The 13,633-nt window shown below is 30.5% G+C and overlaps 1 protein-coding gene across 2 annotated transcripts; it reads right to left on the bottom strand.

The window, feature by feature from the left end:
* Window positions 1–197: 197 nt before the first annotated feature.
* LOC130897222 (DNA topoisomerase 2) lies at window positions 198–13,630 on the bottom strand. 2 transcript variants are annotated; one of them, XM_057805973.1, is made up of 22 exons: window positions 13,424–13,626; window positions 12,501–12,777; window positions 12,200–12,439; window positions 11,825–12,108; window positions 10,575–10,848; window positions 10,151–10,417; window positions 8,300–8,585; window positions 7,939–8,186; window positions 7,517–7,857; window positions 7,008–7,386; window positions 5,806–6,078; window positions 5,449–5,644; window positions 4,907–5,153; window positions 4,039–4,171; window positions 3,637–3,854; window positions 3,349–3,363; window positions 2,937–3,098; window positions 2,695–2,839; window positions 2,373–2,635; window positions 1,854–2,235; window positions 1,285–1,581; window positions 198–855 (listed from the first exon to the last, which is right to left on the bottom strand). In XM_057805973.1, the coding sequence occupies exons 1-21, from the start codon at window positions 13,436–13,438 to the stop codon at window positions 1,289–1,291; spliced, it is 4,938 nt and encodes a 1,645-aa protein (XP_057661956.1). In that variant the 5' UTR covers window positions 13,439–13,626; the 3' UTR covers window positions 198–855; window positions 1,285–1,288. The 2 variants fall into 2 exon arrangements, with proteins under 2 accessions (XP_057661956.1, XP_057661957.1); XM_057805974.1 differs by lacking the exon at window positions 3,349–3,363 and having other exon boundaries at window positions 13,424–13,630.
* Window positions 13,631–13,633: the final 3 nt, after the last annotated feature.

The raw sequence follows: 13,633 nt of genomic DNA, 5'->3' as shown, positions 1-13,633 counted from the left end.
TTTCGTTGTCTGCCTTGCACTTTGATAACCAAATTATCTTCAGTAGAGGTAGAAGATAATGTGTTTAGAATTAATATCACCAACACGCTGTAAGATGATTATTTGAGTGCATATTTGGGCTCGGCCTTCAGATTATGATATATATAATGTGGAAACTTCAAAATTATTACACTAAAGGTACTATAAAAACACGAGCAAACAAACTATAAAAACAATTCTGTTCTTTATTTATAAAATAAAATAAGAGACATACTGATAGAATGCGTAGAAGGCGCAAATTAAAAATTCACTTCATTTATCAATATAAATATTATAAATTATACTAAAAACTATATATAAAAAAATATAAGATTATTTAAAGAGTTCTGTTGATACATATTTATATATATAAATTATTATAATCAAATAATGAAATTGGTCCGAAATACAATCAACACAATTTTTTATTTTCCCCAAAATATTCTTATCGTTTGATAATACATTTTTCCTTTTGGTATGAGATTATTATTAGAAGGGAAACTTATATAATCTACAAAATTATTTGTTAAAGAATACAAGAACCAATTAAAAAATTTAAATAACTTCTAATTTTCTGCTTTCTTTGTTCGCCAAATAAATTCTATCTATCTATCAATCAGTCTGTCCCAAAAATTAAATTATTCATAAAATAGAGTTAGTTAATAAATACAAGATAAAAATTGAGTAATTATGAAATTAAATACAAAAATAAATCCCATCTTAAAAGATGATTTCAACTGTAAATGAGAAATCCAAGCTATCTCACTGAGAGAGCGGCTCCAAATTCAGGTAAAAACACTTTCACAATTACTACTATGTACATTACCTATTGCAGACCTGAAACAAATGGAATTTTTTATACTTTATGGCCAAGGTTGGTTAAATTTAGATAAAAACAGCTTACAGCTTTTATTCTTTATCAAGGGATGTATTTTATATTTTTCTGGTTTCTCATTTGACATTTGATAGAATGCCTAGGAAATGTGTGAAATATAAATTGTTTCTTATATTGACGGCTTGTTTAAGGCATTATACACAATGCCTAGGTAATCTATCGATAGCCAGATTTCAAATACATACTTTTTTTAGAATTACAATACAGCTTACGACGTTTCAATTTTAACATTTATTCATAGCAACTTTATATTAAAACTTACCCTGGAAGATTTGAAGTTGGTTACAAATTTAACCTTCCAATACCATATAACAATCAACAAATTTGAATTGGAGGGTATTGAAAATTTTGAAATAAAAACAATAACATACCTTCCTAAATAGATTCATCAGAATCATCAAATGTATATTTAGACTTTGCAACATTCCTTCCTGCCCTTGCTGGCCTTATAACTTCGGTGGTTTGAGCTTTATTATCTTCATTGTCACTTTTACTAAGACCAAAATCATCATCGGATGATGCTGCTATCTTTTTTCTACCTCTACCTTTTTTTGGAATTGCGTCACTCAATTTAAAATCATCGTCGTCATCGGAAGGCGAATTCTTTTTCTTTGTTTTTGTTTTCTTTATTGGCGTATCATCGTTAATAACAAAATCATCATCATTATCTAAAACAGGATAATCATCATTTAAGACAAATTAATCGATTAATCTTTAACAATATAAAAATATTTTCATGACTTTAACGGACGACTATATTCGCCCATCAAAACTAATGTTCCTTTGTTATTTTGAGCCGAAATAAAAAAAAAACACAATTTCTCAAAAGATATTAGCAGGCCAACCAAAATATTTCAAATATACAAAAATGCATACTGGAATAATAGTTTATGGCGGGCTGTAATTATCTCAATTACAGTCATCCATCAGAGTCATTTACCTTTGTCACTTCCATCTGAAAAATCTTTCTTCTTCTTAGCTTTGACCTTTTTGACAGGAGCGGAATCCTCGTCATCACTAGTCTTCTTCTTTTTCTGTCTAGGTTTTTTAGGTTTATCTTCCTTGGGTTTAGCAGCTTTAGACTTCGATTTGGGTTTTTCTTTCACTGGTTCAAAAATATCTTCTTCGCTAGAATTGTCCCAGTTAGACTTTGATTTTTTCGCCGTGACATCCGAATCTGATTCATCAGATTTCTTTCGTTTGTTAGTTTCTGATTGTTCTTCTTCATTGTCTTTTTTTCTACCTACTAAATTATCAAACATATCTTCCGACGTTTCGTGTCTTGGGGTAGGTTTGGTTTCATCATCGGAACTTACTAGAGTCTTAAAAGAAATAATTTAAATATTAAAAGTATAAAAAGTCCAAAAATTAAGATTCTTTGTTATGACACATTGTTGACAAACTTTCATTTAAAAATATGTACTTCCTAATGTTTTGTGTGGCCATGTACATTCTTTACCTCTTTATAATCGTCAGGTTGTATGACAGCGTCATTATCAAACAACTCTTCCTCTTTATCCGATAATTTCTCATCCTCATCATCAGAAATAGCGTATTTAGTAACTTTTGTAGCAGCTCGTCTGTTCATAAATCTTTCTTTTACAGTTGGACTAGGCGATGAAAGAAATTCAACATCTGAGCCTGACCCTGAGAACTCCAGTTCATCTTCATCCTCTGATCCCACTTTCTTTTTACGCCCCTTCTTCTTTGGTGTACCATTAACTGAAAAAAAATCAATATTTATATGAATGACAAATTTAAAAAAAGTGTCCACCACTTACTATTAGGAAAATTGAGTTTAGATTGTTTCAATCCATCCCCTCCTTCTTTCTTCTTCTTCACTTTCTTCTCAATTTCGTCTGGAGTACCCAATTTGTCTTTAAGAGTTTTTTTGCTTTTCACCATTGAATCGAATTCATCTTCTTCCTAAAAAAATTTAACAACCTTCTAATAGCAAAACAACATATCAATGGATTAGATGTCTACTTGCTTGATTGAAAGTTTTAATATGAATTTAACAAACCTCTTCAGCAATATTTTCTTTCTTAATGCCCTTATTCATTTTATTGGCTTTAGTTTTTACAGCCATTTGAATTTTCTTTTTTAAATCTTCACTAATTGTTGGTGCAATTCTTTCTCCCATTGGTGAAGGCATTGTTTCACATAGTTTCACTTTTTTTCTGCCCTAAAAAACAAAATATATCTCTTATATCTTTTCCTACACAACATTTTGTTTTCTGATTAATCTAAGTTTACTGCCACCGCGATTCCCTCATCTCAATCCAATTTCAATCCCATTCATGATATTGTCAAATAGTCAATGGACACCCCTATAAGCATTTGCTTAATTGAAATTGAATTTGATTAAATAATTTGATTACTTGTTTGTTATTTGAAAAGAAAGGAATATTCCAAGATATAACATTATTACATACCTTAGTTGGTTTTTCCTACATGGTAAGATGTAACAGCAAAATAAAATGTCAGTAATGCTAATACACAATTAAATATATTCATATCAATATATCAGGCTTTACTAATATTAAGAGTCAAAAGTGAATTTATATGCTAACACAGTATAGGATTTGTGAAAAACGTTGAATGGAAGAAAAACAATTGCACTAAGATAAAATCTGGATCAAATAAATTATTGTTTTACTGAGGTTAGTTCCGTTATTCACTGTATAATTTTTCTATAAAATATTCATTTATTCAATACTTACCGCTTCTTTCTTCATTTGCATCTGATGTAGTTCCTTCAAATGTTCATCTCTCTCTTTCTTCTCGATTTTATCTAAATTTTCAATAAAAGCGTCTAGATCTTCTCTCCATAAATCAGAAGGAGACTTCTTCTTCAAAATATTCAATTCTGTTAATTTATTATCTTTTTGATTTAATAACTCATTTTTTCTTTCTTCGGTTAACATCCACATTGACATACCTAACACATAATGCTCTCATCAACATCACTAGATTCAAAGAGACTGATAAGGGTACAAATCCAAAACCTTCCATGTTCTTTACACTTTGTATTTTTATTCAAATGGTAAGATTAATAATAGTCTAATTGAAAATCTACTTGTTTGACTAAAAAAACAAAATATAAAATATTTCCATCATCTTACCTAACAGATAATCGAATTTTTTAATATCTGGATGATTTGCTGGGGTTTTCTTTTTTTTGGAAGGATCCTCGTTTTCGTCTTCTTCGTTTTCTAAAGTATCTTCTTGTTTTTCTTCATCCTCTTCATCAACATTCTTAAATAAATGATATATTTTAAATAATTACCACTAAATGATCAATTGCATCATTGATTTTTCATCTTCAGAATTAGTAAGTTCACAGTTCATCAAATGCTACCTTAAAACCTAAAATAGGCTGGAAAGAGGATGACAAATGCAGATTTTGAGAGCAAGCTATAGAGACAGTAGAATATCTACTCTGGGAATGGCCTGCCAATTCTAGCAAAAGGCTTAGAAACCTCCAAAGGTCTATTATAGTACTAACAACTTAGGAGAACAAAACCTAAAATAGCCTCTTTTGGGAAAAGTCTATGTATTTTGGAACCAAACAATGAGATGTTGAGTCTTCTACAAAATATTTTTCTAGATATAGGTGAAGGGCGGCTGGACAGCCAACACAACTTTCCAAAAAATATAAATCTAATAAAGTTCTCAAAATTTCATGTCAATAGATTAAATGCCTAATATAGATTTTATATCTATAGGTGAAGCATTTATTGTTAAAAAAATGTATCTATCCATTCAGTTGAAAGTTGTAGAGCTACTTTTCACAAATCCTCTATACAATGAAATCTAATGTCCTCTGAAGATATTTGAATAAAAAGTTGAACAAAGATTTTCTCAAGTTGGACTAAGCTTCTTCCAATTATTTACTGAAATAACCAAGATTACCTTCTGTAAATTGGCCAAAATAAACAATTATCTTCCAAATATAACGAATTAATTAGAAAATTTGCAGAAAATTCTTACCTTCTGTTTCCATTCTTGCACAGGATCAGCGGGGTATCCTCTTTTGATCAATTCATCTACAATGGTTTTTCGTTTCTTATTTTCAACAACCAATTCTCCATTACATTTTTCCATAATAAACCTAGCTTGTGCAGAAAGTTTTGCTGCTTCAGCCCCAAGCATCCCCGTAAGCCAATCTTTTCTCATTTCATAAAACTTGAGACGAAGGACGTAAAATTCTTTAAGGATGGTCATAACAGAATCATACCTAAATAAATAACAAGAATATAGAAAAATTGAAAAAACGAGGTGGAAATTGTACTAAGTACACAGTTAATATTATGGACATATCACAAATCTTGGTTTCTTGATACCAAACAATTACAATTTCCCCAAATTAAGTAAATCTCCTGAAAAATCCACTCTTTCTCATTAGATACTATTATATATGGATTAGAGGTTATATTGTACTGCAAGATCAAGTTTTATTGTGCCCCCTACAGCTCACCTTCCAGTTCCATAGTTTTAATTATTGTGCTGGTTTCATGGAGGATAGATCTTACCTTTTGAGGCATCCATATTCGTCAAAAGCGCACATAGACGTAGTATGAAGAAGTGATTGTAATTTAAATGTTTTATGAAGTCCTTCCTTTTCCATAATCTCCATTTGGCCATTTTGAAGGGTAATGACGTATTTTATTGTGGTGTCTGTTGTATAATCTTTATAATCTGAGAGGACGGCCTTTATTTTTTCAGAACCTTCAAAATATAAATAAATTGTATGTGTTATCAAATAATTTTCCAAATTTTTTATAAATATTCTAAGAAAACTTCAAAAGTTAGCAATGTAACCTTCTACCAGAGTAACAAAAAACAAAATCGCATCGAACTACATTTGAATACAAAGTTCCGATGCTTACCATGCAACATGGGCTCCAACACATTTTCTCTATAATTCTGTGTCCATGTACCTACAGGTAACTCTGTTATTTCGATTTGGTCCCTTTCCAATAAAGATATTTCTCCATTAATTACATACCTGGAATCTCCACAATATTCTATAGTACCTGTGAAATTTTTGTACCATGGTAGTAATTCTTTTGGTTCTTCTCCATCTAGCATGCGTCTCACATTTGCAACAATATCTCTTGGATTATAGTTAAGAATTTTCGTCATCCATCCAGTACCAATTCCTTGAATGTAAAAAAAGAATTAAGGCCTGTGAATACTTAACACATATTCCAATATTGAATATAGGAATCTTTTTTCATATAACTACTAAAAAAAAATTGAAATAAATTGAATTCAAATATAAAAAACTGAAAAAATAATGAAAAAAGCACAAATCTATCTAAGAGCAAAACAATTAAATTTTACATCTACATTTTTCATATTGAACACATTGCTAAAATTTTTGTCCAAAAATAGTAGATATTAAGTTTATAAAGCTTTGTGGGTATCCCAAGCATGGACAAATCTATGGACAACATAAATATACTCAATGTGTTGCATCTAAAAGATGAAGACAACTCCATAAGGAATTTAGATTCGAATTTGTATACAGTCATTTTCAAAGATAATCAATTCAGATTTAAAATTTATACCTTGCGCACTACGATATTTTTTTTTCACAAAATATCGAAAAAAATTAAAACATTAGAAAAGGTCATTCAGAATGTTATATTGATCCCATGAACCGATTTTCATGATAAAATTAGCATTTTTTGTTTTGGTTTATACACCAAATTAGCTAACCCCTAATTAGAGCACCAGATAGGGATGGGTGATTGTAGCAATAACAGAGAAGAATGAAAATGGCTGAGGGAAACCAAACGTCCAAAATGGACAAAAAAAATCAGTAAAACTAAATATGTTGAATGATTATTAGCATACAATGTTTACTGCAAATATAAAACAGCAAAAAAAACCTTGCAGCTCCGATTTTAACATATTACTTACTCAGCCACTAAGAATAATTTTATTATTTATAGAAGTCGAATATGAGTGAATAAGTAACAGCACTCCTATATTTTACTCTCTTAACTGAAAGTAGAATTCAGCTAGAATAGAACGAGTAGGTGCTAATAATAAGCATTTGACTAGAAAATAGCAGTATATTTACCATCAGCTCCATTAACAAGTACCATAGGCAAAATAGGAATATACCATTGTGGTTCAATCTTCATATTGTCATCATACTCATGCTTCAACAATGCATCATCATGAGGATGGAAAATTAATCTGGTCAAAGGCGACAATTTGGTAAAAATATACCTAGGACTAGCTGAATCTTTACCACCTGCTAATCTGGTACCAAACTGTCCTCTGGGTTCCAATAAATTGATGTTATTGCTGCCAACAAAATTTTGAGCCATATTGACTATGGTCATCGCTAGTGAAGTATCACCATGGTGATAAGCTGCTTTTTCCATAACAGAACCCACCAACTGACTTACTTTCACTTCCTTCTTGTCATTACGTTTTAAAGCGACGTAAAGAATCTAAAAAAAAAATTTTTAAGTTACTATTTTAGAGACAGAGACTGTAGATTAAAAGTAGCACAAGACTAGTTAATAACTCTTAAAAATACACTAAATGTTATCTCACTTATGAAAAAGGTGTATAACTAACCTTCCTTTGACCAGGTTTCAATCCATCTACCAAACAAGGTATAGACCTAATATTATCTCCATTAGAAAACAGTACAAGTTCCATATTGATAAAATCTGTGAATGTCACAAATCTTGTATCTTTAGCATAAAGATATTTTTCAGGAAGTCCTATTTCTTTTCTTCTTCTACTCTCTACCATAAAATTCGTCAACCATTCCTTCCTGTTTTCTATTTGTTTCTTGCTAAATGCTAAAACTATATGATCGTCATCTTGTTGGCCGCTATACTTAAATCTTATCCTGTGTCTATCGATATTAGTAAAATATTCTCGACCTTCCTTCGCATCGGAAGTACCCAAACCTTAAAAATAACAAATTTGTAAATTAATAATCCAGGATATGTAAACCATCCAAGCTATGTTTATACAAAGAACAAAAATACCTTTGTAATATTTGACAGAATACGTATTACTATTGGGCGTGTTAGATCTCCATTCTTCGAATTCCGGCAATGAATAGAAGGACAATACTTCATTCTTCTTACGAGCTTTAACGATAGGTGTGATGAACTGTTCGATAAAATTCTGTTTGAGCAATTCTGGCCAATTGTGATGTATAAAATTAATAAGTAAACCTTTTATATGAGAACCATCCTGATCCTGATCAGTCATTATCATTATTTTTCCGTACCTATTAAACACAAATAAGAAAGCTACACATTATACCACCATTTAAATGTTACTTCTTAATTTCATTTGTTACAACTGAGAAATTGCAAAAAAATTCTTTCATATTATTTTTACCTCAAAGTTTTCATATCATCCGGAGAGTTATATTTTTTCTTGTACTGTAGACCCATTATTTTGATGATGTTGTTGATTTCTTGATTTTCCAAAATCTGTTTGTGTGTTGCTTCCCTAGTATTTAGCAATTTACCTCTTAGTGGAAAAACACCGTAATAGTCTCTACCTACCACAGCTAAACCAGACATTACAGTACTCTTAGCTGAGTCTCCCTCAGTCAATATTAGAGTGCATTTCAATGCGTTTTTAGTACCTGCTTCGTTTGCATCTTCTAACTTCGCTATGCCTACAATTAAAACAAATTAATACTGATGAAAAAACAAGAAATTTTATACTTAAAAATGTTGTTTTGCCTAGGCTAAACTAGTTCTTCTTATATACGATAGAATTAACTAGTATAGCTTTGGTTATAGAAACAATCATACTTTAACAAATAAGTGTTTTTTTAATAAAAGCAAAAATTACATCTCAATTTTTAAATAGTTATTTTCCTAACAAGTGCGGAAAGTGATACTTTCCCGCACGCGACTGCAGTTGTCCCGAACGACGCGGAGCGGAGTTCGGGCAAGCGGTCAAGTGCGGGAAAGACACTTTACGCGTGAGTTAGGAACATTATTTTTTCTACGACCGTATATACAAAAAAGTATAGCAAACCATTTTTCTAAAATTATTTTATTCCAACAAACATAATAATATACAAAACTTTAACTAAAAACTACTAATTATTATAAATATTTATATTGAAAACACAATTTGTTGTATTCTGTAGACTCGTAAGAATTACCGGTCCAGTGGAGTTATTTGGTTTCAACTGGAAGGTAGATGACGTCGATGAGGATGGCATCGGTTGCAGGTCGCATAAAGATGACGATGACGGTGACGGCAACGGTTTTAAGTCATTTGGCAGGTAACAGCTCGGAATTAGTTCCATTTGCAGCCTTCAAAATGGCTTCGGGAAGTTCTTCGTCGGATAAATCTATTAATATTATTGTATCGGATTCGGTTTAATGTGGTTTAATTTACTTTGGTCACTTCGGTCACTTCCATGACGTATTGAACAACTTTGACGTTTTAGTAACAATTACATGGTTATATAAAAAATATCTGTATTATTTTATATTTTCAAAGAATTAAAAATGCTACAAAAAGCTAGAAAAGGTTTAATTTTTATTTGATGGACTATTTCGTAAATATTTATTTACCTTTAGTAACAATAGTTATAATCTCAGAAGCAAAAAACTATCTTATAAGGTAAAAATTTGCATAATTTTACTTTCCCGCACTAGTGCGGGAAAGTGGGTTAAAACGCACGGTCGTAGAAAAATTATTTTTACACGGTGTGCTTTGGTTGCACTTAGAATTGCAGAGTATCATTGCCTAACCTAACCTCATTGATAACACATGATAATGAGAAGACTTTTTACTTTCACTTTGTAAAATTTCTGTCAAAAACTTCTCCCTCCAAATTGAAAAAGAAGAAAACTTTATAATGTAGTTTAATAAGTAAACTTTCAATTTTAAACTGCAGTTATTAGCTAAATATGTTACGCATGGCTGGCAACTAGAAGCAAAATGTACAAGTCCTGACATGTTTTTTCAATTACTTTCGACTCTGCTAAATTGATTTAGATTAGTGTACTAGTTTATTCTAGAGTGTAAGTGTTTATATCAGGATCAACTAGTTTGACCTAGGTTAAACTGGTTTATCCTATTGGGCTTAGGACAAATTAGTTTGGACTAGTCAAAACTAGTTTATCCTGCAATGATGTTTGAACAGATGAACACAATTTCTGTCAATAATTTAAATAAATAAAGATAAGATTTATTGTTCTAATACCAAATATATTATACCTTTTAATCGACTTTGTTTCTTGCCACTAGTCTTAGCCAATTCATTTTGTGCTTTTAATTTAGCCCACGACAATACAGTTTCCACTATACCGCTTTTGGTAACTTGATTAATAAACTTTTCAGACAAATTGCATTTCGATCCAAAGCTCTTCATTTGCAATGTCATGTTTTCTTTTGTTTGTGAATCGAAAGTAGGATTTATAATTAAACAATTCATGAATAGCCACATATGGTTTTTCACTTGAAAGGGCCTGATATTAATACCTCCTAAAATAATTAAATAATAAATAAATAATATATGTAGTATAATTTATAAAGACAGCAACAGGTAGGTTGAAACATCAAATCTTTAAAAAATTATAAAAAAAAACTAATTTTAAACAGACCTGAAATCAAGACGATTTAGAAACATAAATATTTTTACCTTTATTTTTCTTTTTCAAAACCTCTATCAATTGTTTAACAATCATATCTGTGACATAATCAACATGTCTACCCCCTTTTGTAGTGGCTATACTATTAACGAATGACACTTGTTGAAACCCTCTATCAGAAATAGTAAGAGCAACTTCCCATCTTTCGTTTACTATTTCATGAATAACTTTTGGCTTCTCATCACTATCATCTTTTCCTTTTATATACAAGTCTATATAATCTTTGAAGTTTTTAACAGGAAGTCGTTTGTTGTTTAAAAATACCTTCAAGGATAATACATTAGAAACTGAAAAAACCACTAGCAAAATTCGTTTAAAAAGTAGAAGCTTTTATAATTCAATTAAATCATTAACAATTCATATTTGTTTATAACTGATCAAAAATACACCCCCCAGCAAAATTAGCTTATTATTTCTAGCATCTGGATATGCTTTAAAACTCATTTTTCAACTTGTCAAAAGTAGTCCATATTTAATGTGTTTTAGAAATGGTTCATGTAAATTGTGAAGCAGATTTTATAAAGCTCAGAAGTGGCTATCAATTATATCTCAGAGGTTCTATTGAACATTGGTCATGGCTATTAGTTGGTCATACCATTGTCAATATTGAAAAGCGAAGGGTACTACTTATAATTTTAATATGTCAACAAGGTGCTCTTCTGTATATTGAGATCCAATAGGCAAAAACATTATATAAGATCATTGGTTAGGTCGTCCCAATCCAAACAATCTCTAGCGAAACGTAGTGATGTTTCAAGATGAGCTGAGGTTTAAGAAAGTCCAGTTGTAGGCTCTCTGGATTTCAAATCATAAGTTCAAATTATTTCCTCATAGTTGTGATTATGATTTCTGGATAACCCTGAACCAAATCTTGACATAATTTTGTCTTGGCATTTTAAGCTGCAAAAATAATTGCTAATTTCCATCTCTGATACTCACTGAACAGGTGTTCATTCCCATTCCTTTAAACTTTCCTAATGCTCTAAAAATTGACCACCTGAACACATGTACATGTGAGAAGTCTTCTCTGATTAACACAATAAGTGCTAAATACTGGGTAGTTATTATTTGGGCAAACAATCATTTTCAAATTTGAATTAAGTCTCAGAGCTAGGTCATAAATCATCTCAATAAATATACTTAAGACATGTAAATTGCAATCTAATAAATTATGTATTAATTTTGCTGGAAAATGTATAATATCAAATCAAAATAACATATTAATTATCCATAAACATACTTTGACGCCTCTAGCTGATGCAGCTACATCATAAGCTCTTCTAGACATTAGTGCAACTATATCCTGGTCCAGTTTTTCCATTTTAAATTTAGATAAATCTGGCATAAAAGTGATTTTAGTATAATCTTCCCCTGACGCTTCTTTTATTTTAGGTTCAGATGCTTTTGTCATATTACTACTCCAAGTTTGCTTGAACTGTTTTTTATATTCTTTGGAGAAAGTCTCAACTGTGAATTTAGTACTAAAGATGTTGCAGAGTTTAGCACCATAACCATTCCTACCACCTAAGAATTAACAGCACCCATCAGTTACTGTCATTCATTTCAAAAAGTCATTTCTAAGTTGAATGAAACAAGATTGTTTGAAATTATATACCTGTTACTTTTTCTTCATTATCGTTATAATTTGATGATGTTAAAAGTTGACCAAAGATCATAGTTGGTACAAACATTTTTTCTTCTTTGTGCATTACTACAGGTATACCTTTACCATTGTTCCATACAGATATTATGTTTTCTTCAGGTTTTATTTCAATTTTAATACAGTCCATTGATTTGTCACGTTGTTTGTTATCAGCAGCATTTACCAATATTTCATCAAATATTTTATACAGACCTACAAAATTCACACAATATGTGTGATTAAAGCTACTAATTCATCAACTTGAAAAGTATACCTGGTACAAACTCAATTTCTTTTTGAACCATCTTTTCACTCTCAGTGTCATATATCCACATGGTTTCTACACTTTTTTCAACAGACCCAATGTAAGTATCAGGACGTAAAAGAATATGCTCCAATTGAGTTTTTTTCTGATAAGTTTGCTCAATAATCTCCTTTTTCTTGGTTGATTTTTGAGGTGGAGCATCACTAGGGGAATTTTCCTCATCCTCAGTTTTGTTATCTGCATCTCCATTGCTGCTAGATGAAGCAGCCATTTTGGAGAACATACTCTGGAAACAAATATTTTTTTAGTGGCAGTTCAAATAATTGGGAAGAGAAGATGTATATTTCAATTTATTATAAATACATTTAATATAAATATTTCACTAGCTACCTACGATAATAAAAACAGATAACAAATATGAGCAAAAGTTGCAAAATATCAAAGCAACTACAAAAATTAGGCTATCTACTGAAAATACAAATGCAAAAATATAAAATAGGATATAGATATTTTCAAAAGGATTGATAATTGATTAATGGACTTATAGATGTCATATTAAACAAATTAAGTTTTAATAAATTCTCAATTTTTTGCTTTGTTCACATTTACATTTATTATCTAGTATCTCATGTTGTTTTATTTACTCACATGTTGAGTCATTAAGTTAGGAAATCACATTAAATGTGATCAGAAAGTGGTAAATTTCACATAAATACACAATGATATATCTTTACCTTGTGAAGAAGGAAAATTTTATACTTTTGTAAACTTAATATATTACTTGTTTTAAACCAATTTAAGTACAAGTTAAAAATTTTCATTTTCAATTATTTTTCCAAAACAATTTCCTAAACCGCGTCGGAAAATGAGCATTTTTAACCTCAAGTGTGGCGTCGGTACTGTTTAATTTTATAAATACATTAGAAACCTACCTTTATGTCAGCCATCCTCTCAGCGGAGCTTCGATAATGTAGATCTGATTAAAAGAACAAATGTTTATTGAAACCACATAATAGTCATACAAAACTGTTTAAACATCTATACATATAAGAAAAACTCGTTGCTCCTCTTGTCTTTAAGACAACGAAAATGTCTTAGGCTCGGATTAGTTCGTTATATTTCGGATAGAATTTAAGTGTAAC

This window comes from Diorhabda carinulata, chromosome 8 (genome assembly GCF_026250575.1).
Source record: "Diorhabda carinulata isolate Delta chromosome 8, icDioCari1.1, whole genome shotgun sequence".
In the NCBI taxonomy this organism is placed as follows: Eukaryota; Metazoa; Arthropoda; class Insecta; order Coleoptera; family Chrysomelidae; genus Diorhabda; species Diorhabda carinulata.
Note: the sequence above shows the minus strand (reverse complement) of the source record. Positions and strands in the feature narration are given on the sequence as shown.